The sequence below is a fragment of the Arvicola amphibius genome, chromosome 15 (assembly GCF_903992535.2).
Source record: "Arvicola amphibius chromosome 15, mArvAmp1.2, whole genome shotgun sequence".
NCBI classification, from domain to species: Eukaryota; Metazoa; Chordata; class Mammalia; order Rodentia; family Cricetidae; genus Arvicola; species Arvicola amphibius.
The window spans coordinates 49,901,834-49,926,145 of NC_052061.1; the positions used below are offsets into that span (position 1 = coordinate 49,901,834).

The 24,312-nt window shown below is 45.2% G+C and overlaps 2 protein-coding genes across 2 annotated transcripts in view; both read right to left on the reverse strand.

Annotated features, from left to right (window-relative positions):
- Nup133 (nucleoporin 133) overlaps window positions 1-14,780 on the reverse strand; it is a 40,405-nt gene extending 25,625 nt beyond the window's left edge. Inside the window, exons 1-10 of the mRNA XM_038313341.1 lie at window positions 13,757-14,780; window positions 12,072-12,190; window positions 11,042-11,145; window positions 10,103-10,210; window positions 7,902-8,036; window positions 6,428-6,598; window positions 4,994-5,149; window positions 4,241-4,311; window positions 2,295-2,442; window positions 797-944 (exon numbers count right to left, since the gene is read on the reverse strand). Of these exons, the coding sequence (XP_038169269.1) occupies window positions 797-944; window positions 2,295-2,442; window positions 4,241-4,311; window positions 4,994-5,149; window positions 6,428-6,598; window positions 7,902-8,036; window positions 10,103-10,210; window positions 11,042-11,145; window positions 12,072-12,190; window positions 13,757-13,935 (1,339 nt within the window). The 5' untranslated portion in view covers window positions 13,936-14,780. The remainder of the gene's footprint in view (window positions 1-796; window positions 945-2,294; window positions 2,443-4,240; window positions 4,312-4,993; window positions 5,150-6,427; window positions 6,599-7,901; window positions 8,037-10,102; window positions 10,211-11,041; window positions 11,146-12,071; window positions 12,191-13,756) is intronic.
- Window positions 14,781-17,037: 2,257 nt separating this feature from the next.
- Window positions 17,038-24,312, reverse strand: part of Abcb10 (ATP binding cassette subfamily B member 10) — a 36,684-nt gene continuing 29,409 nt past the window's right edge. Inside the window, exons 11-13 of the mRNA XM_038312897.1 lie at window positions 21,907-21,950; window positions 19,287-19,321; window positions 17,038-19,121 (exon numbers count right to left, since the gene is read on the reverse strand). Of these exons, the coding sequence (XP_038168825.1) occupies window positions 18,890-19,121; window positions 19,287-19,321; window positions 21,907-21,950 (311 nt within the window). The 3' untranslated portion in view covers window positions 17,038-18,889. The remainder of the gene's footprint in view (window positions 19,122-19,286; window positions 19,322-21,906; window positions 21,951-24,312) is intronic.

Here is a 24,312-nt window from a genome sequence, read left to right on the forward strand (position 1 = left end):
GAACAGTGAGCAAAACCCCTCCTCAATCCCTCCAAATGCCTTGTTCTGTAAAACCCAGAATGGCAGCATCTCCACCCTGTGGCATCCTCTTGCTTCTTGCCTAATGGTCTTTCTCTATGGGGCCAATCCAGGCAGTAGCCAGCCTACTCTGTGCCTTAGGAACAGCCCACTATACTGGTCCCTCTGTGGCCTGGCCCAGGCCCTGTCCTGAAGGACTATATGCTTGTCAGTATCTACGTGTCTGGTCGGTATTGCAGGCCAGCCCCCAGGAGTTTTCCTGCCAGGGGTCTGGACAAACTAGCTTAAGAACGCTAACCCAGTCTGAGCCACTCTCCCAAACCAAGATGAGCACTTACTTCTCTCAGAGTGAGCTCTTACCTTCTTGTCCCTTCTGGGGAACTTTTTTTTTTTTGGGGGGGGGTTGCGGGTACTAATTTTTCCTATAAAGATAACAGTTTGTGAATTCTACCCACCCTTGGGTATTCAGTATGGCTGTGAATTCAGCTACTGCCAGCAGTATTAATATTTCTAACGGGCAAGTAGCAAACCAGAGGCAAAATGTACAGTAAAAGAAGAGAAACTGCCAAGAATGGCTAATGAGCTGGCCAAAGCGCTTGGATTTAAGAATCACTTATTGAAGTCTGTATAATACTGGTGGGTGGATAGACACGTATAAGAGAAGAAGAGAGTCCAGACAGACACCACATGCATTGGATTAACTGAATTCTGACAAAGGTGAAAATATAATTCAATGGAGAAAGAACCATCTTTTCAACTAAAGCAATCATCCATGTACCTTGTGCATCAAAGACAATTTTCTCCTGAGGAAGAGAAAACTTCCCAGTTCCCGTGGAGCACACAAAGACAGCATTCTCCATATACAGATAGGTCATCTGGCTTGAAAAGTTTGGCACCATCAATCGACATGGAATCAGGTCTTCAGACTGAAAGGTAAATTTAGGATTATAGTTTGTAAGAATCAAGACAAAAATATTTGTATGATTTTTGCAACTACATTTATATGACACCATTCCACAAAAAAATGTTAAAATTCTGTCACTGAATATCCTTGTGGAAGTCTACACAAGACGATTCACAAGGACAGGAGAGGCTTACAGTCACTGCTGGGCCTGGAATCTAGAAGCCAACTGCTAACTGTGTGAACATGTGGAGTCTTGGGAAGGCTCTGCTGGGAAGGTTTGTTCACCTCTATGTGCGGATACCAACAAGAAGGCTCTGCCTACTAGGAATAGGCACCATAAATGCTGGCACCTTTATCTTGGACCTCTAAGCTCCAGAACTTCCTATAGCTTATAAATGATCCACCCTTAGGAATTTTGCAGCAACAGCCCAAATGGACTAACATATTTGTCTTATAGAAAATATTTCCTGAGTTAAAAATTAGTAAACTTTTAAAATACTAGGCATGGTAGTAGGATAAAACATCTTTAATTCCAGACCTTGGGAGGCAAAGGCAGACGGACCTCTGAGTTTGAGGTCAGACTGGTCTACAGATTAAGATCCAGGACTATACAGAAAAATCCTGTCTTGAAAAAAACCAACCAACCAACCAAACAACCAACCAAACAAAAGGATTATAACTAGACGTTTGTAACATATGAGACACAAAAAGCTCTAATATGTTATATTATTTATTTTTAAACTGGCAGATGCAAAAGAAAATGTTTTGGTTCTGGCTCCCTTCTCTTCTGAGACAGTCTCGCGATGTACCTTGGCTGCCTTGGAGTTCCCTATGCTGACCTTAAATTTACAGAGATCTGCTTGTCTCTACTTCTAGAAAAGTGTGAACCCCATAAAAGTGTGAACCCCCATAAAAGTGTGAACCCCATAAAAGCGTGAACCCCCAAGTGTGTGCCTTCACATCCAAACGCTTTCGTTTTACCACCAGGCATCAGGTACAAGCTTGCATTTAGCGAGCTCGAGACGCCCCCACAAGCTCTCAAATATAAGACAATTGAGTTCATTTGTTTACATGTAAAGTCAGAGAAAGAAATACAGTAAGAACTCACTAGGCACAAAATTAGGAAATACTAACAATCACCAACAACTGCTAAAGAAGTATTAAAATTTTACAAAAATTAATGTGTATGTCAGAGGACCAGCTGCTGGATGCCTTCACTGTCATCTTTCTTTAGCTCGGACTGGACCAGAAAGATGGAAAAACAAAAAAGCAATAATATCTGAGAGTATTTCCACATCTTGCAAGTGAACCTTAAAAGACACCAATGGTCAGAGAAGGAATCTGATGTGCTGTGGCGTCTGTGTAATCTTACCTGGAAGGGTGGGTTGTACTGAGTAACTTCTACGGTAACCACATCTGACATTTGGTTACCGTTGTCTTCCACCGTTACCAGAGAGTAATAGACGAGGCAGGGACTGTCTCCCAGGTGCCATGCTGCTGCCAAAACCAGGAGTCCATCACTAGACAAGAGGGGGAAAAGACAGGCTTCTTGAATGTGGTTTTTTTTTTTTTTTTTTTTTCTGTTTTTTGTTTGTTTTTCCCCTTTGAGACTGTGTTTTACTACACAGCCCTGGCTGTCCTGGAACTCTCAGAGCTCCAAAGTTATATGCCACCAAACCCTGTAGGCGTTTTTGTAAACAGTATGCCAGATTATACAAAATTAAACACGCCATACATGGTAGAGCCCTGTATCTACATATTTACCCAAGGGAGAAAATATGCTCATAATTACCTTTATGCAAATGTTTATAGCGGCTTTATTACAGGAGCCAACCTGAAAATAACCCAATGTCTTCAACCACTGAGGAGATACATCCTGGTGTGTCTCTCTCTCTCTCTCTCTCTCTCTCTCTCTCTCTCTCTCTCTCTCTCTCTCTCTCTCTCTCTCTCTCTATATATATATATATATATATATATATATATATATATATAGTATTCAAGAGACTATATATATAGTCTCTTGAATACTTAGTCATGAAACAAATTTCTGAATCACCTGGGCAGTGGTGGCACAACCTCTATGAGTTTGCGGCCTGCCTGGTCTACAGAGTGAGTTCTAGGACAGCCAGGGCTACACAGAGAAACCCTGTCTTGAAAAACTAAAAGGAAAAAAAAATTTTTCTGAATCAGTTTTAAATCCACTATGTCAAAGTTTTATTTACACTGCATGATTTATTTATACACCATTCTGAAAGACAGAACTTTGAAGACAGAACAGATCAATGAGCTCCAGGGGCACAAAGGAATTTTGGAGGAAAGGTCATCTCTTTCTCCACCACCCCTCTTATTGAGGTTCAAACTCTGCCTTATGTATGTAGATACTGCTCTACCACTGAGCAACACCCCCAGCTCTGTTCTGTGTCATGACTATGGTCAAGATGACTGTATGTGCCGGGTGGTGGAGGGAGCACGCCTTTAGTCCAAACACTCGGGAAGTAGAGGTAGGCAGAATCTCTGAGTTAGAGGCCAGCCTGGTCTACAGAGCTTGTTCTAGGAGAGACAAGCTTATACAGAGAAACCCTAACTCAAAAACAACAACACCCCCCCAAACAAACAAAAAACCAGAACAAACAACAACAACAACAAAGATGACTATATGCACTTAGCAAGACACACAGAAAGTCAGGCATGGCTGGAGGTGCACACCTGTAAATCCATTACTTGGGGCATGGAGGTAGAATAAGGCAAAACAAAAAAGTCTTAAATGTTGTTTGCAACAGGGTCGTATATATTGCTCAGGCTGGCCAGGAATCATAACCCTCCTGCCTCAGCCTTCCTGAGTGCTGAGACCACAAACTGAGCTGCCAGGCCCTGCCTGAGAACAGTTGCTAAGAGAAAACTCACTCCAAGCATAAACCATGCTGAGTCTGGTTTGCACTGGAGGGACACAGCTTCCTGACATCAGCTTAGCCAGTGACTATGGGACACAAGAGCTCCTTCCTGACAGTGATGAGAGACTGATGTCTCCATGGAGACCGGAGAGACCACTGCTGAGCATTCCCTTGGCAACAGAAAGGTGTTGGCATAAAGACAGACAGAGCTGGTACAGCTGTGCAAGCCAAGAAGCCTCAAGTCTAACGTGGCAGGAATACCCCATCCATTTCCCACAGGAGCCGGCAGCACCACAGAAGGAACAAGAGACCACTCGGAGGCTCAGCAGTGAGATGAGCACAGTTGGCAGAGCAGGCAGCAGGACACATGTCACCACAGAGATGCCAGCGTGTTGTCCAACTTCTTTAGGACAAATCAGTTACTTACCAGTTTTGCTTCAAGTCCAAATACTGAATGTGGACCCCTTCTTTAATGGCTTCGTAGTTGCTTTCGGATCCCTAAATGGAAATACAAAAGTGTAAGCTCCCAGTAGTTATTGTGTCTTTCTTTCTACCCAATGAACACCCAGTATCTCACAAAGTGTTACACCCATGAGCAAAGAACATTTAAAATCTAACACACCAAGCCAGGTGTGGTGGTGTAATCTTAAATCTCAGCACTCAGGGGGCAGAGACAGGCAGATCCCTTTGTCTACACAGTGAGTTCCAAGACAGGCAGGTGACAGGAGGTGCCCTGGGTGTGGTGGCACATGCTCATATTCCTAGAATATAGGTGGTGGAGGCAGAAGAATCAACTGTGTAGTGAGTATGAGGCCAGCCTGGGCTACACGAGACTCTGGCTTATATCTGGCTACCCCACAAATTAGCAAGTTAATCACTGATTTCTATTACAGATAGGAATTGAACACCCAGTTATACTTATCTGATACACACACACACACACACACACACACACACACACGTCATGGAAATGTGTTTCAATGAGGCAGATGGGCTGGCTGTGGTGATGCTGACCTACATATAATCCCAGCACTTGGGAGGCTGAGGCAGGACTTAAGGAATTCACAACCTGCCTGAGCTACATACAGAGTGAGTTCCTGTCTCAAAGAAAACAAGGAAGGAATAACACATTTGAACAGCATAAAGCAAACCAGAAATGCCCGTTCCTGTTGTTCCTCACCCAAATAGCATCAGCAATGCTTTCCTTCAGGGCTCTGTGCATGTCCCAGCTGTGAGCCAGCTTCTCTGAAGAATCATCCAGTTCCCATTTACTGATGTTTGAACTCGTCAGGGTGTAGAAACTGGATCTTGCACTGTCCCAGAGAACACTGGCCAGCTGTGGAGAGAGGAGGGGTCACGTTGAGATTGACTCCAACTTCATGTGCTTTGCAGCTGTCTGACTATAAACCTTCCTCAGGCTCTGGAGGAAGAACCCCTGAACCTCTGACACGGACCTTGAAAGCAAGGCCGAACCTCCAAAGGAAAGGCCTGGGGAGAGCAGAGTTGAGACGGCAAAGTTAGAGTCCTCAGAGGGCCAGCGTCTTATCAAATGGAACAGTATGTAAGAACTTTTAGAGAAACCACAGCGGAGTCTTCAGTATGTCTCTATAAACCTGGTGAGTCAAGGAGATGTTGCTTGTGGCTTTGGAGCCCAGAATTTGAAGGGAGCTGGCAGAAAGGATGCTCATCAGACATGGGCATTGCTTGCATGAGTAGACTCTTGCATGAAATGGATGTGTTTAAGCTGAATGCACACAGTAGTTTTAGTTTAAACCCCCATTGCCTCCATTTCTCCTGTTACAGGTCAAGAAAGGTCAACAATGAGGCTGTGCTGGCCGTGAACAAGAGCAGACAATGGGACGGGTACACCCAGAGGCAGCAGGGGAGCCGCTCCATACAAGAGAGGGAAGTGCAGTGACGAGCACCATGGCTTGCAAACCAGGTCACTTGAGAGAAGGGACAGTGCCATTAGCAGAAAGACATGCCAAAAGACGATAAATCTGTGTTTAAACATGTTGTTTTGGGTTTAAAGGATACTCAAGGGACCAAGTGAGAAAGTCGCCTGAGGTGCAGAACAAGCAGTGTGTTGAGGAGCTGAGCTCTGGCTCAGGCTTGAGTATGGCAGGTCCATCTCAGCGCTCACGACCTCAGCCTCTCCAGCACAATGGAGAGAAAGGCTCTGCTTCACAGCAGAACCAAAACAGCTGGCAGATCCAAGCTATACCCGCCTTTCCTCCCAGGCCAGCCGGGAGGGTAAATGCGAGTTATCCACACTTCAGTTCAAATTCAGCCTTAAAAAAACCTCATTAATTTTCATAGTGTGGAGCTATGGATCAGTGGTCAACAACACTTACTGTTCTTCAAGAGGACCCAGGTTTGATTTGCAACACCCACAGCTCCCAACTGTAACTCCAGTTCCAGGGGAACTGATGCTCTCTCTGGCCTCAGCAAGCACCAGACAACCATGAGGTGCATAAAAATGCATGCAGGCAAATACGCATACACATAAAATTAAAACGCAAAGGCAACAACACAATAGCTTACACTCGTATGAAACCAATAACACTGTCACAGGAAGTTTCAACTCAGCACAAACAGCTCTTCATAAACGCACCATGAGATCACTAGCAGGAGACAGAATCCCGAAAAGGGAAGAAACCCTTCGGCCAATCCCTGAGAGCATGCCTTGGCCCTGGGGCAGTACGTGCTGGTGAATCTTTCCTGAGCTTTCGGGAATCAATCTGATCAGCTGGCTCCCCACAGAGGACAGGATGAAACTTCCTCCCTGTGAACAAACAGCACAAGATGAGCCTGGAATACATACACTCTCAGGATGGAGAACTAGCAAAAAAAAAAAAAACAAAAAACAAAAACAAAAACAAAAAACTGGTTACAAAAAACTGGTGTGGTGGTGCATGCCTGAAGGACTGAGGCAGGAGGATTACCATTAAGGCCAGCCTGGACTGCAGAGCAAGACTTTGTCTCAATTGAAAAAAATACACACACACACGCACATATTTGATAGACAAAACTTACCCCTACCTTAAATATACCTGACAGGATTTTTTAAAAATCTTTTTTTTGTTTGTTTGTTTGTTTGTTTGTTTGAGCCAGGGTTTTTCACCTGACAGGATTTTAAAAGGGTGCATTATTTCAGTGAAATTCTTTCACTAAGGAATACACAGAAATATTCTTACAACAACATAGTACACCTTGTAAATTAAGGCTTTACCATTCATAGGTTCAACAAATATCAGACTTTTTTTCCTTCCTTTTTTTCCCCCAGGCAGCCTCATTCCAAACTGACCTTGAACTCACTATATAGCCAAGGATGACCCAGAATTCTCTATCCTGAATGTTGGTATCATAGCTATGCACCATTACATCTGTTTTAAGAGGTGCTTGGTCCTGTGCATGTTAGGCAAGTACTCTGCTGACCAAGCCCTAACTCCAGCCCCAGATTTCTTCCAGAACTGAAGAGTAGACACCAACAAGCATTTGCCCAGAGTCTAAGAGTTAAGCTTCTATTTATTTATTTTTTTATTATTATTATTATTATTATTTTTTTTTTTTCCTGAAACAGGGTTTGTATATGTAGCCCACGTTGTCCTGGAACTCACAGATACCTGTCTGCCTCTGCCTCCAGAGTGCTGGGATTAAAGCTCTGTACCACCAGGGCTAGCTTGTCTAAGAGTTTGTTTGTTTATTTGTTTTCTGAGACAGGTTTTCTCTGTGTAGCCCTGGCTCTCCTGGAACTAGCTCTATAGACCAAGCAGTCCTTGAACTCACAGAGATGAGTTCTCTGTGGGAATCACCGGCCTCTGCCTCCCGTGTGCTGGGATTAAAGGTGTGCACCACCACTGCTCAGCTTGTCCAGGAGTTTCTAACAGGTGCATTTATAAAGTGCTTAAAGGGAATGCACCAACAACCTACTGCCCCAATGAAGGCCATCTCCGTGCTGCTCACACCACAGCCCTCACCCTCCTCTTCCTTGCCTTCCTTTATGCCGCCCACGCCCCCGTGGTGCTCAGAATCCACAACTGCAGGCTCAGCCCTCCCACCCAGTTCACACTACAGCTCCCACACACCTGCACTGCTGTCAGGAACCTGCACATCTTCTCTCCTCCCAGGTCCACACACGTCTCTGAGTAGGTGTCTGCCCTGGCGAGGCTGGGCCAATAGCGGATGGACCCCTCTTTGGTAGCAACCATGACAGCAACAGCCTTGAAACAAAACACAGTCATCAGCAACAATGAAAGAAGGTCCCAAAACCAGGTGCCCAGGGCACTGGTGAAAACAAGACTTTCTTATTCTTTATATTAATTTTATTATTATTTTACACATTTATTTGTTTTAGAGAAGGGCTCACTATGTAGACCTGGCTGGCCTCAAACTCATAGAGATAAGACAGTCTCTGCATTACAAGCACTGGGATTAAAGGTGTATACAATCACGTCCATAAAAATTTTTTATTTTTAAGACTATGCAACAGGGGGCTGGAGATATGGCTCAGGCTGCTCTTCCAGACGTCCTGAGTTCAATTTCCAGCAATCACATCTACAATGAGACTTGGTAGATACATACCAGGACACTACAAACATAATAAATAAATCTTTAAAAAATATTACACAGCAGTAAAACCGCCTTCACCTTTCTGTTCTGAACAGAACATGTGTGACGGTGTGGCCACCCATCATTGGAGGACAGAACAGTTCTGTCATTCCAAACCCCGAAAGCTGAGGTGGAGGAGAGTCAATTAAAGCTAGGTTATGGACCCTATAGTAGTGGTGCACGCCTTTAATCCCAGCACTTGGAAGATCTCCATAAATTCAAGGCTAGCCTGGTCAACATGCTGAGTTCCCAGACAGAGCCACATGGTGAGACCCTGTCATAAAACAAATAAATAAATAAACAAACAAGCTAGGGCATATACAAAAATGCCATAAGAAAATAATATGTATATATTTCTCATTTCTTTAAGAGAAATTGCCAGGAATGGACTGTCGGGTCACAGGGCATGTGTACCCTCACTTTATAAGAAACTGGGAGGCCGAGTGGTGGTGGTGCACACTTTTAATCCCAGCACTCGGGAGGCAGAGGCAGGTGGATCTCTTGAGTTGGGGGCCAGCCTGATCTACAGAGCGAGTTCCAGGACAGGCTCCAAAGCTACAGAGAAACCCTATCTCAAAAAAAACCAAAAATGGAGACAGAGACAGGTGAATCTCTATGAGTTCGAAGCCAGCCTGGTCTAAAAGAAACCCTGTCTCGAAAAACAAAATAAAAATGCAAAAAAACCCACCCAAAACAAAACCAAAAACAACAGCAACAAACAAACAAACAAACAAAAAAGGAACTAGGAACCAAAAGCATGCACTCTTACATCCCAACAGGAGTTTTAGCTGCTCCACCCCTGCCTCACTCAGCACTGTCAGGCTCATCAGCCGCTCCACCAGCGGTGCCACCAGCAGGGCTCCACTGGTGCTGTCTATACCACGCCAACGGCAAGGATGCTAAACAGTGCTTCATGGCTTAGCTGCCACGCTCACTCTCTCTCCAGAAAAGTGTCTATTCCAGACCTTGTCCTGTCTTACTTTCTTTCATCTATGTTTTAAATGTATGAGTGTTGCCTGCATGTACATATATGCATCATGTACATATGCGGAGCCTGTGGAAGTCAGAAGGTCTCTGATTCCCTAGAACTGGAATTATAGATTATTCTGAGACATCATGTGGCTGCTGGAAATTAAACTGGGGTCCTCAGCAGAAGCAATTAAGTGCTCTTAAGCTCTGGCCTCTAGGTCATCTGTCTGTTTTGAAATCGGATTGCTTGTTTCCTCATCAGACTTCGCTTTGGGACTTTTCTGTATACTGGATGGAAGTCCTCAGCTGGGTTTGTGAGTGTATCCTCACTGTCTTATTTCAGGAAAGGTATTGTTTGAGACAAGGTCTCATTAAAGCTCCAGGTGGCCTGGAATCGAGATCCACCTGTCTCTGCCTCCCCGGTGCTGGGATTAAAGGTGTGCACTACCACACCAGGCTCTTGATCAGCTTTTTAAAAAATTATGTGTATGTATGTACGTATGCTTGCCTGTGTGTTCACCACCTGCTTGCAGGTACCTGCAGGGGTAAGAAAACATTGTTGGATCCTCTAGAACTGGAGTTACATACAGTCATGAGTCACCTAAAGAGGATGCTAGGAACTGAACCCAAGCCCTCTGCATGAGCTGTATAGGCTCTCACCTACTGGGCCACCTCCCCAGCCCCCTCAATCAGCTTTTATGCCACCTACCTGAACAGAATGTACTTCACCTGAGGTTGCAGCATAAGAGAGTGCCACCAGGTCAGCGCTCCAGGGAATATCACTAGGGGGCAGCTGGAGTTCTTTGCAGACAGACAACTGCAAGACAAACCCAAACAGAAAAACCTTCACATAAACCCAGTTTGTTTATTCTGACTTCTTTATTTCTTCTGTGTGTTTCCTAAGAATTAATTACTGGAATACTATTTTACAATATCTTTTCTTTCCACAACTCTTTTTGATCAGATACAACAGAGTATCTTAAGAGACACAAAGTCAGGAATACACAGGTGCTAAAACAGACTTCTATATGGACTAATCTGTGTACTCATGCTAGGCCAAGGGCACTACTGGTTAGTAGTTCTCAACCTACCTAATGATGCAACCCTTTAATACAGTTCCTCATGCTATGGTGACCCCAACCATAAAAGTATTTCGTTGCTATGTAATAACTATAATTTTGCTACAGTTATAAATTTTAATACAAATAGCTGATATGCAGGATATCTGATATGTAACCCCTGTGGGGTTTACAACCCACAAGTTGAGAACCACTTGGTTAGGGGAAGTGATCAGGTATTTTACAAAACTTTCCCAGCTGAGGTATAATTTATTTGACATTTAAAATTATTATGGCCAAAGAGAAATTATACCAAGTTTCCTTGAAACCATTTCTTAGGCTTGTTGCTGAACATTCAACTCCCTCTGGTAACTCAGTATACCCTAAGAATTTTCCCTCATGGCTACTTTGAACCATACATCCTTTCTAAGCAGCCGGGGGAGGACAGCAAGTCTGCAGACACTAAGCGTTAGGAAGGAGCCCTAAGCTCTAGTGGAACCATGAACTACAAGGTAGTGACAGTAGCTGGAAGATGTGCTTGAAAGAGGTTGGGACCCCTTTTCTTCACTTGCTATCCAAAGAGCCATTACCTTAGTGACAGGTGACACAGCAATCTTCCAAACGAGGAGTTTCTCTTTGCACACCAGGCAAGCCCACCCACCTTCGTCTACGTGGACAGAGAGCTGGTCGTCAGCTGAGGAAAAATAAGTCGCACAATTAATCGCACACTGAGACTATGAAACGTTGCTCAGTCTTCTTATGCCAACATCTACCATATTTGTCACCGAAACAGATAACGGAAGCACACATAAAATAACTCAGGGGCTAATCCTAAATATGTAGAGACTGTTGTGTGACTGGCTTTTTAAAATTCATTTTATATTATTAGTATTTATGAAAATTGTATGTGTATGTGCCTAAGTGTATACGCACACCATGTGAATACATGAGCCTGTGGGTGTCAGAAGGGTGGGTCAGATCCTCTTGAACTGGAGTTATAGGTTGTCATGTGTTGCCATGTGGGTGCTGGTAACCAAAGTCAGGTCCTGCATGAGCAGGAAGTACTTTAACCATGAAGACATCCTTCCAGCCCAATATTGAATGTGTGCTTCTGCCATGTGTTTGGTGACAGATGCGGGAGAGAGGGTCCCCGTCACCCTCTCCCCACCCTCACTGTTGCCTTTCTAGGCTTGTGTCATTGAGCCTCCCAACTCCTGCACCATCCTTATGCCAGCAGTCTTTATAAGGCACCCCAATAAAAACCTAGTAGCTTGTCACATGATCTATGGGACACTGCACAATACTCAGAACTGGACTTTAAAACAGTTTAATCTAGTAGTCCAAGTAACTGTACTTTGCATGGTTTTAAAGCTAAATTTCATATATCCGATCCACTCAAAAGTTGGGGCTATCTGAAGGGGACTGAAATTTACACACAAAGAACTTGGACTCACTAACAACTTGATTATGATTATGTCAGAATCATTCACTCAGCTTCACAAGCCTATGGCTCAATGACAGTGAAGCCAGCAGGCTGCCTACTTCTCTGCCAGCCAAAATGTCATTGCATTTGATCTGGTTATTGACTGATACTGGGGCACATGAAAAGATGACACCTACCCTCAGCCAGAGTCAGAGCTTCCATGATCTTCACAGGGAGAGACGAGCCAAACATTCTCACATCGTAGTTCACAGACTCTGATATGGAATGGTGAGGGAGCGTCCGTGTAGGGGTTCCTCTAAAGAAAAGAGACCATGCAATATTCCTTATAACCTGAAATTTCCTACTAGCTTAGCTCTTACAAATCTGTACGTAACAGATCTCTGATGAGGTGTAACGGTGAAAGATTCTAGCTTGTGTGCACTACGCAATTAACTATATTTTTCAATAGAACTTTAGGAAAACCTGGTATCTTAGTTTGCTTTCCATTGCTTGATATAGACCATGACCAAAACAACTTGGGGAAGAGTTTATTTCATCTTATACTTCCAGGTTAAGACCGTAAGATGTTACCTGGCCATCACCAAGGGAAGTCATGGCAGTAACTAACACAGGGCAGGAACCTGGAGGCAGGAGCCATAGAAAATGCTCTTTACTGGCTTGTTCAGTTTGCTTTCTTATACACTCCAGGGCCACCTGCCTAGGGATGGCACTGCCCAGAGTGGGCTGGGCCCTTTACATCAATCACCAAGCAAGGACCCCCCCTCCATAGGCACTTCTTAATTGAGCTTCCCTCTTCTCAGATGATTCTGCTTTGTACTGACAAAAAAACATAAGCAACATGCCTGGCTTTTGATCATAAGCTCAGTAACTAAGAGCACATGTCTACCTCAAAGATCAGTACTGTCAAGAACTTTTTTCAAAAGATAAAAGTCAAAGACAGGCATGGAGAGGAGGCAGAGACAGGTAGATCCCTGTGATGTTGATTTGTACATTTTAAACATTAAGTCTCAGTCAGATTCAGTATCTTTTGCTTTCATGTGGAAGAAATCCACTTAAAATTTATTTTACTTTTGATTGTGTGTGTGTTCACACACTCCTAAGTGCAGGTGTCTAAAAACCAGAGGCTTGGAACCCTTGGAGCTGGAGTTACAGGCGGCTGTAAGCCATCTAACATGGGTGTTCCAGATCCTCTTGGAAGAGCAGCAGGTACTCTTAAGCTCAGAGCCAATTTTTCATTCAAGAAATTCACTTATGAAAGAGGAATAGAATAAATTGGTAAGGATGCTGAGACCCTGACATAAAGATAGAGATGATAAATAAAGTTACGGTAGCCAGGCAAGCTAGCACATGCGGGAAATAGCAGTATTAAAAAGTGGAGACAGAGGATTGAGCAAAAGCCACCCAGGGGTACAAAGAATGACTTGTTTCAAAGTGGGCAGGACACAGTTCTGGGCTGCACGTCTACACTAGATCACAAAAAGATTAGTTCAAACCAAAATGAGTTACCAAATGCCACAGCTCCTTGAAACTGGCCTGATTTTTCTTTCCTGCCTTTGCCAATAATGACGTCACTTTTGCTTTAATCTTTACAATAATCTGAAGTAGGTTTCTACCTTACAAAATCATTGCTTTGATACTGCTTACAAGGTGCTTTCATTCTTTTCTGTAGCGCGAAGACTGAGTGAATTCATGAATCCAATAAAAAATAAGCAGAGGGAGTGCAAAATGAGGGCCCCCATTGAAAATCGGCAATAATACCCAAGAGAGACTACTTCCCAACTCCGCGACAGCTTCCCCCCGCTGCCCGGTTCCACGTGCCAGCCTGGGAGCCGAACTTGCTGGTCGCCGAAGCCCCACTTACCTAGAGCTCACCGAGCTGCGCCGGCCCACCGGCGAGAAGAGCACCGGCGAGCTAACTGCAGACCCCAGAGACAGACCCCTTCGGCTCGCTCTAGGCGTGGACGACGGCCCGATTCCGACTAGCGGACCCCGGCGGGTCCCCGGCCCGGGGGTCCGCGGAGAGGAGACGCCTGGAAACATGACTGCAGGGAGCGTAGAGGAAGCTCCACTCGCGGGAGAAAAATAAAGCAGCACCTCGCGCGCCAGGAGCTTGAACCCTAAGGGGGCGGGAAGGCGCCTGTTGATGGCGTAACAGGGACGCTTGGTAATGATGCGCAATAGTGAGAAGAAGGCGCGTGGCGATGATGGCAAAGCTTGGCGACGGGCTGCAGGGCGGGGTCGGAACTGGAACGACGTGTTGACGTCACGTCACGTACCGGGTGGCCAGCGATTTGGAATAGGAGGGGTTAGGATCCTGTTGTGGGTGGGTCAGAGTCCGGAGCCCCTGGGGACACAGAGTAGAAGCCCGGTTCTCCCGCGCTCAGGCTGGAGCTGAGCTTCCGCGGGGAGCGCGGACTAGGGGAGGAGGAAGTCACCCTGCTGGCGTCTCGGTGTGCGGTGGCACTTCGGTAGCGTGCTGATTCCTCATGCGCTCGGGAGAGTTTTTTCCACCCCAAGATCGGTCGCAGCCTTGGCCTTCGTCCGAATGTCTGGGCTTTCCTTTGGCCCCCAGCTCTTGCTTCCCAGTCGCATTTTGCAGTTTGTTGGGTTTGGCCTACTACCCGAGGCACGAAGACGCCCCTCGCCCCCACCCCGAGACGGGCTCACTCTCACTCCCCCGCCTCCGTCGTCCCAGGGCCGTGTAGCAGTCCTATAGCAGGCATGCACACAGCTCTATGTTAGTCTCCTGCATCCGATTTGGAGGACCGCGGTACATATAGGGGGTGTATCTTTTCCACCTTGCTCCCACACTACCAGCCAGTGAACTAACGTGAGGTCGAGGCTGCACTAGAGTTTGTAAATACCCAGGGCTGATAACCGCCCAGGGGTTACTTGCTGAACTCCTTCGTGAGGTCCTCTGTGACTTAACTTCCGGTGACCTTTTCCCTTTCACCACTTCCCACTTGGACTCATCATTCTATGAATTAAAGTCTCAATGCCGTTGCGCAAGTTCCTTCTGGATTGCCTGCCCTTGCTGGCAGGCCTCCACCCGCATCAAATTTACCACTGCAATCTCTTGAAACCTTCCTTAGGTCAGGGATGACCTTCCTCCTCCCTGCATGAATAAATAATACATACTTCTGAACTGCCTAGCAACTTTGTGTTCACAGTAGCCTCTCAAGTAATTTCATTTTTGGTATTTTTGATGTCTGAGAGAAAGTCTCATGTAGCCCAAAACGGCTTTGAATAATTAACTCCTGGTCCTGCAGAGATTACAGGTGCATGCCAACACACCTGACTCAAGTAGCTGCTTCTAAAAGCCTTTCTTGGGAAGAGGGGCGGTGTTGAGACACCCACTCACAAAGACCCACCTGCCTCTGTCTCCCACGTGCTAGGATTACAGGGGTGCACTACTACAGCTATTTCTAAATATCTTTGAGAGGGTGACTTTCTTACCTTCGAGTCCACTGTAACAAGTACACAGTAGACTTTCACAGCAGCTTTGCTGAAACGGGAATGGCTGAGTAAACACTGGTGGAGGAAATCTTAGGTGGGGAGTGCAGTGTGCCAGTTCATGTTCCCCAAGATCACATTTGTTCTACGGGCAGTTACCGTGTATCTTCTCCCATCTAAAAAGTAACGGGTTTGTCTTGTTCTATAGCTGCCTTTGAGTCTTATAGAGCCCAGAACATTTTGTCTGTTTCTATTTTACTGGGAGGGATGTGCAGTAGGAGGTGGAGAGGTGGTGTCTGAAGATGTTTGGTGGAGTCAGCTTTATTCTTGTACCTGTCGGACCAGGAGTTGTTCACAGCCAACTTGGGCAACATGAGACCTTGTCTCAAAAACCAAAAAAAAGTCAAAGTGTAATTACTTGAGAAACCACTGTGGATGTGAAGTTGTTAAGCAGATCAAAAGGTCAGGCTTGCTAACCACCCCTTGTATATAAACTTCTGCAGGAGCTGGAATGATTTGCTAGTACCCGTGAGCTGGAACATTCCCTGTGTGGAGGGAGATGTTGGAGTAGTGAGGATTAGGCAATACAGGTATTACTACATTTATGGATATGAAAACAAACAGACAAAAGCCCAGAAAAGTAAGCAAGCTGAAGGAAAATTATATTCTTCAAAAAAAAAAATCATTGCTGGGTGTAGTGGCACACAACTATAATCCCAGCACTTGGGAGGCAGAGGCAGATGGATCGCTGAGTTCAAGCCAGCCTGGTCTACATAGTGAATTCTAGGACAGCCAAAACTACATCATGAAACTGTGCTCAAGCAAACAAACAGACAAATAAAGCCAAATGCTTCAGTGCTTCAGTGGTTAAGAGCGAATACTTTGCAGAGCATCTACGCTCAGCTCCCAGCACCCATACACGAGTCACCAGTAACTAACTCCAGACAGCCCAATGCCCTCTTCTGGCTTCTCTGACAACCCCTGAGGCTGTCCCTCTCACCTGCCGTGATGTTTTCCCAGCCCAGGATGGACTGAATCCCTCAGGGACAGCAAGGGAGCGTCTCTCCCTTAAGTTGCCTCTGTCATTACAGCAATGAGACACTAATAAGACTAGCAACAAACCAATTCAGAACCCGCGGAAGCTGCTTCCTTCCCTGGGGGAACGGGACCTAAGTGTTTGCCTGCCTGGTGGGACTGACAGAGCACCAAATAGAACACAGCCTGTACACAGGCTGAAACCAAACAGCTCCAAACACCTCGCCGGCCACAGCACTTTGCCATATTTCTTTTTACCGGTTTCTGCCTGCCTCACCCCTCCAAACCAGAGCTCTTTGAAGGCAGACACTGCTGGATCCCTCCTCATGGCCACACACTGTTGTTGTGCTGGGGCAGGGAATACTTAGTAATGGAACTGGGGTAGCTGCTCACAGAACAGTACAGAACGCTCACAGACAGCAAACGAGTGAGGACGTTAAGAGTCTGATGAGGAAAGGCATGGAACTTGCAGTCACTATGCTGTATCTGGCATGTTAGATTGAAAGTTCTTTGAGTCTCCATAGCAAATTCTATTAAGAAACTGAGTATGTACAAAATGTTAGAAGAACGGACAGACATGAGCCTGAGGGCGTGGCTATAACTGAGTGGCGTGTCTGAGGCCTTTGGTTCCATCTCAGCATCATAACAGACAGATTAAATTCACTATAAATTTTAATCTGATATAAAATGTTAAAGACAAACATATTGAGAAATAAAATGTGATGACTGAATTCAGTGTTTTAAATACATCCATGGAGCAAAGGGGTTTCCCGCCAGCCGGATTTGCAGCTGTTCTGTCTTCTGAGAGCCATCCTTCCAGTTGAATAAACACGTGAATAATGGGATATGACTGTCACAGATGTGCTGGTTACTAACCTAAAGGCCACTAGTCACTCAGGGAACCCATCTTCCTCAAGTTTCCAAACAACATAAATTGTGACAGTCTGTGCTTTTCATGAAGTTTCTTCCAGTGCGGCCAGAGGCACACGGACACGGCAGTGGCGTTCATTTAAATCTCAGTCTGTGTATCCTCGGGCTCTCGACATCAGCAACAGAAAAAAGCCACTTTTTCTTGAGGCAACGTCCAACTAATAGCACTGATATAAAAAAAAATGTGGCTGATCTGTAAGAACAGAGACACTGAAGGTGGGGGAAAAGGCTACTCATCTCCGTTTAGGGGGCAGAGCCACGTTAATGTTCCATGCACCCCGTGGAGCAGGACTGTCAACCTCTTCAAAGGTCTCACGTCTAGCTGGTTTCAAACTCACTACTGTAATGTAAGGTTTGGGTTCCCAGTTGCCAGGATTAGGGGTGTGAGCCATGATGCTTATTTTTTTCTTTTTAAACCAGAACAGCTGTTTCATGACTGTTAGTCTCTTCGAGATGAACTGGATGCTGTAACAGCTACCTCTTGGCTTTAGACTGCTCCTTCACAGAACCCACGTCTGAACATATGAGAAACAAATTTTCAGGCTCCTCATTTCCCGGTCCTAGCAGCGTTTCCTCTCTTGCACTTGGCAGGGCAGCCACATTTGCCACAGCAGCAGGACAACATTCATCTTATGGTGACACTTGCCAAAAGACGATGTTCCTTTTGTCATTGTGCTTCTGCTGCTGAGGCAAAAGAGCCACATATTCAAGGCTGAAAGTTATATTATCCGGATTCGGCCTTATTAGTGAAAATTTAAAATATTAAATTGTATCTGAGAATTACATATTTAAAACAGGCATTTTTTCCCCCAAACTACGCTTCAATGAATGTAAAATTGATTTCTATTCACTTCTGTTGCAATTCCTGGTCATTAGTACCTTGGTTTTTCAAAAGGAATCATAAAATAAGGAGGTAAATAAAAAAATAGAGGCTTTCCTGTTTATAGAATGGGACTTCTTCCTTTGGCAAAATGCATCAGGCCCTCACATGCCCCAGAGCTGCACACCGTACACCCAGACAGTTGCAGCCTACTGTCCCCTGAGATGTGGGGGATCAGACAGGGCAAGCTCTCCTTCAGTGGCCCCAGGTAGGAGCCCAGTGACTAGCAACCTAGCTTCAAGTAGGCACGCTTTTAGTTTATAGTTCCCTTTTTAAAGCCGCCACCTGACAAAAGCTTGACTCTGGCAGCAGGCAAAGGAAATGCGGTGCTGTGCCAAGCTAGCAAACATCCCAAGACCTGCGGTAACCTCTGGGCTTCAGACATTTAGAAGTTACAACTTTAAAACTGAATAAGAAGGTCTGAGAGGACAGGTACATGTTAAAACAATATTTTACATTCTTTGTGAAAATAGGCATGTCTCAAATCACTGAAGTATGATCCACAGGTTTCATACAGTCCTAAGCTCTGTTTTCTCCAATGCTGTTTGGTTTTAAGAGGCTCTCAGACAACCCACCAGTAACTACAGCTTTGTTTTTGTTTGTATGTACGCGACGAAGTCTTCAGCAGCTTCTGCTCTGGTTTACTGAGGGCTGGGATTATAGGCTGATCCTGCGGCAGCTCCAGGGACCACTCCGTTATACTGACATAAAACTCTGTTTGTTCATTAGTTTTCTGTAAAGCCCATTGGGCTTCAGAAGCAGCTCTTCATGTGTCCCATGTTCACTGATTTTTCCTTGGTCAAGGACAGCAACGAAATTGGCATTCTTAATGGTGGACAGGCGGTGAGCTATGATCAACACTGTCCTTCCTTCCATCAGCCGGTCAAGTGCTTCCTGTACCAGATACTCGTTCTCAGCATCCAGTGCACTGCAACAGACAAGGTCACACACAAGAGGAAGCAGAGAGGTCAGAGCTGCATACATTACTGAGATACTCCTGCCTGGATACACACATCGCTAGAGACACCTTCCAACATGGATCCGCATATTAGACACTCTAACATGATTACACACAGCACGGAGATACCCTCACCTGGTTGCTTCATCAAGGAGAAGAATTTTGGGGTTCTGAAGAAGAAAAAAGAAAAATTTATTAGCAAACACAGCTCTGGGCAGTGGCTGGTGAGAAGGCTCAGTAAGTAAAGGCACTTAACCACCAAGCCTGACGACCTGAATTTGATTTCCAGATCCCACTCATTAGAAGGAGAGAACTGTGTATCCTTGACCCCAAGAAAAATAAACAGAAAAACATTTAAAGCTAACTATTACAGTTTAAAAGACAGAAAGAGGGGAAGGAGATATGGCTCAGTGATTAAGCTCTGTTGCTCTTCCAAAGGACCCTGGTTGAATTCCCAGCACCCATGTGGCAGCTTCTGTATCTCCGGGCCTAGAGAATCTGATGCTTCTACTGGCTTCCTGGGACGCCAGGCACAGGTGTGGTGCACAGACACACATGCAGGCAAAACACTCATATACATTTAAAAAAGAAGGAGGAGGGGGAGGAGGAGAGAGTTCTGACCTACATGGTGGTATTGCTGCCCCTGGCAAACAATGGACTGCCAAGCAGTCAGACACAAAGGGTCTGTGTGAGGCCACCCACATGAAATGCCTGGGCAGGCACCAGGACAAAAGGCTGGTTTGGAGGCTGACAGGAAGAGGAGAGTTGCTGAGGGAAGGGCCGTGTTGAGTGAGACGCATGAGAATGTTTCCATCATCCCATGGTGAAGGATGAACTAGCCAGGTGATGGTAGCACATGCCTTTATTCCCAGCACTCAAGAGGCAGAGGCAGGCAGATCTTTGTGAGTTCAAGGCCAGTCTGGTCTACAGAGTGAGTTCAAGGACAGCCAGAGCTGCTGTTTGTAGAAGGAAGCGGCGGGCTGCGTCCCGCCACCCGGCCGCCAGCTAGCTTTACACCCGAAATAATTACACGGAAACTGTATTCTTTTAAACACTGCCTGGCCCATTATCTGTAGCCTCTTATTGGTTAATTCTCACATCTTCCTTTAACCCATATTTAGTAATCCGTGTAGCACCACGAGGTGTGGCTTACCAGGAGAGATCTTAACCTGCGTCCATCTCAGGGAGGAGAATCATGGTGACACACTATGGCGACTGCCTGAAGTGTCTCCCCAACTCTACTTCCTTGTTCCCACAATTCTGTTCTGTCTACTCCACCTACCTAATTTTCTGTCTCTTAAAGGGCCAAGGCAGTTTTCTTTATTAATTAACCAATGAAAGAAACATAGACAGATAACTCTCCTCCATCACCTGTTACACAGAGAAACCCTGCTTTGAAAAAAATAAAAATAAAATAAAAACAAGCAAAAATTCTTAATAAAGAGAAGCTACTCCTAAGCATCTGTGTGAGTGTGAGATGCTGGTGATTCCGTCCAGCTGAAGCCACGGTCACTGAAATCACTAGCTGGAACTGGCGTAAAGCACTGTTACCTGCTTATCAGCCAGGAAACAACTGGAAACCACCTACCTCCAAGTCCTCCCACTAGCTTATTTAAGAATAGCAAACTAATACATAATGCAGAAAAAGCAAAACTGAACCAATATGTACACCAAATTCTAGTTTTTTTCCTAGAAAAAAAGTCTGTAAAAAATATATCTGTAAGAAATTAAAATGTGTCAATAAAAGGTACCCTCCATGTTTAAACATTACAAAAATCTTCAAATCAACTGAGGCACAGACATTACTCACTGGTTAAGCAGCAAGAGAGGGAAGTTCTCAATAACACACAGGGAAGTCTGACATTTCTGAGTGCTATGAGGAAAAGCAGAGCTGTGTACTGGTTCCATTGTCCAGACTGTCCAGAAAGGCAAATCTAGACAAAATGTTCCATAGCACAGCATTCTGGGTAAGGTGGAGAGTTAGCAAAATTGTATGGGCAAATGTGTACTATGAAGTACATTTAAACAGGTATACTACGGAATCATGCTTCCATGATGCCATTAGAAATCACCTGCATAGGCCAGGTGGTGACACGTGCCTTTAATCCCAGCACTTGGGAGGCAGAGGCAGGTGAATCTCTGTGAGTTCCAGGCCAGCCTGGTCTACCAAGGGAGTTCCAGTACTGCCAGGATGGTTACAAAGAGAAACCCTGTCTCGAAAAACCAAAAAGAACCACCTGTGCATGCTGAGGAGCGCAACAAAGGGAGACATTGCTTTCTCCCTCAACCCCCTCCCCGAGACAGGGTTTCTCTGCATAGCCCTGGCTGTCCTGGAACTTGTTTTGCTTGGTGAGGTGTTGCTGTCTTAAAAGAAGAATGCCTGACTCCCCACTGAGGTTCTTCCTGCTCCTGGCTGGAGTCTGTCTGCCTGAGGCTTAGTAAAGGTTAGATATGCATACTGGCACCACTCTGAAATTTTGTTAATAATCAGTCACTGGTCAATTGATTCTTCTAGGTAAAAGGTCCATTTGCTAAGTTCCTCCCCATGCTGACACTCCTTTAACACTGGACTCTTGAGACATTTCTCAAATATGACAAATACTTGGACAATGACTCCTCAGTAGAACTCTCAACTTACCTTTTTACCAGACTGTCAGCCATATAACACACACACACACACACACACACACACACACACACACACACACACACACACAGCAGGAACTGCTGAGTCACCAGTAGTCAGAGTTCTTACCTTCAGCAGGGCCCTGGCTATTGCGATCCTTTGTTTCTGCCCACCTGACAGAAACAAATGGTAAAGGTAAGCTTTTTTAAAAATTTATTGATTTATTGATTGATTGATTATGTATACAATATTCTGTCTGTGTGTATGCCTGAAGGCCAGAAGAGGGCACCAGACCTCATTACAGATGGTTGTAAGCCACCATGTGGTTACTGGGAATTGAACTCAGGACCGCTGAGCCATCTCTCCAGCCTGGTAAAGGTAAGCTTAACAAAAGTCTTAGCAAATTTTCCAACGAGACAAGGGACAATTTGAAGATAACTTTGATTTAACCACAACTGATGGGCAGTACAACATAAGTTTGTTTTCTAAATAAAAAAAAAAATAAATAAAAAAAAAACAAGCAATTACCATAGTTAATATATACTGAGATTCCCTTCACAGAAGACATTTTCTAAGTGCATTTGGCATATTAATCTATAACCATCACTCTTGGAGGCAGACCCTACAGTTACTTTCAATTTTAAAGGTAAAAACTGAGGCACAGCTAGGCATGGAGGCACAAACCTTTACCCTAGCACTTAGAAGGCAAGTTCAAGGCCAGCCAGGGCTGCAGAGTGAGACCCTGTCTCAAAAACAAAGCAGCAATAAAACAACTAAACATGCCACAGAAAAACCAGAGGCTCGGTGTGAAATGGCTCACAGCTGGCAATGGGAGAGCCTGCCTTGCGCTGATGTGAAGTCTTCACTTCGGCCTTTACTCACACATTCCTCCTAACACGATGGCCAGCACACTGTGAGATCTTGGAACTCTGATGTTGGGTGCACGCCTCCATTGTTCTGGGTTGGCACATGGCCTCAGTCCTGTGGTAGCCTGCCTCCCTGCCCCACAGCGGTTCTGCATGTTACAAACCAGGGAATCCACTCTAGGGACGGGGGATGTCAAGATGCAGGATTGAAACATGCAATCTAGCCGTCTGCCTTGCATCTGGCTCTTTCCCTCGAGGACTCCACTTTCCAGGAGCCAGAACTCCCAGAGGCTCACACCTCCTGATGTGGGCTGTCTAACAGAGCCCAATTCTACTTCAGGTGCTAACAGCACTCCTTTCAAGTTGACTGTGGATGGGACATCTTTCTTCATGGCGATGCTAGGTAGCACGCCATTCATCCAGGTGATTATCATGTTCAACAGATGCTGAGGTACCATACTCGCATGGAGTAGTCTTTGGAGCATCCTGGGGTAAGATCCTGGAGTAAACGCTAATGGCCTCTTGGAATGTTGTCCTCAACACCAACTAGTATACTAAAAACCTATAATTAAGTGTCTATTCTTTCAAACTGCAAAGGCGTTGGGTGCAGTGGTATATACCTATAGTTCTAGCACTTTGGAGGGTGAGACAGGAAGATTAAACATTGTGTGCCAACCTAGAGTATACTGTGAGATTGTGCCTAAAAACAAAAAGATTGTATGGGAATACTGTTAAGATGTAAAACTATACAGAAATCATCCAAGAGAACAGGGGGCTTGCTTGAAAGATGAACCCCACTATGATTAATCTCCCATGATGTTCATCCAAAACACCAAAACATCTCCCTCCTGCTTCTTATTTTAATCATGCAAAATTATCACCATCTTTTTCTTTCATTTATCCTCTGTGATCTAACCTCAGAACTAGAAAGGACCACTGTCTGGTCTAGCCACAGACTCCTTAGAGAATGGGAGCTCAGAACTTCAAGAAGAAACACATCTTAGCATTTGCACTGAAAAAAAAAAAGTTTGTGTCTAATCAAAACTGTGCTTCCCTTTAGCTCCACTACAGGTCCTACTTCACATTCTACAGCAAGTCAGAACAAGCTTCCCTTTCCCCCAAGAATGTGGTACCCACAATGCACAGTTGTCTGCTGGAATTGAAGATGTTCCAGAATGACCAATTCTGCCTCCCAGAGATAAAGCCTTTCAACAGGCTTGGGCACAAAGGCCACATAAGGATGAAAGTCTTTTCACAGAGCCCTCAATGAAGAATGTGCTTTGCATTTTTAAAGGGTCCTTTAAGGAAATAAACACAGGCTAGTAGGAGTGTAGTTCCATGGTAGAATGCTTGCCTACAAATCTCAGGTTCAGGACTCCATCTCTATCAGTACACGAGGGAGAGGGGGAGGGGGAGGGGAGGGGAGGGGGAGAGGGAGAGGGGGAGAGAGAGAGAGGGGGATCATATGTGTTTTCTGCTTTGTTTTTTCCTGTGTTGCTGAGAACTGAACCCGGGTCTTTGTGCACGCTAGCCAAGCACTCTTGCTCTAAGCTTCATCCTCAGCCTTAGGGGATTATAGCTGACACAGAAGATAGATAGATGGTCCACTAAAGAGTTCACTCCTTGTTCTTTCTGGAAAATCCATTGGTCCCTGGCCCACACTGGAAAT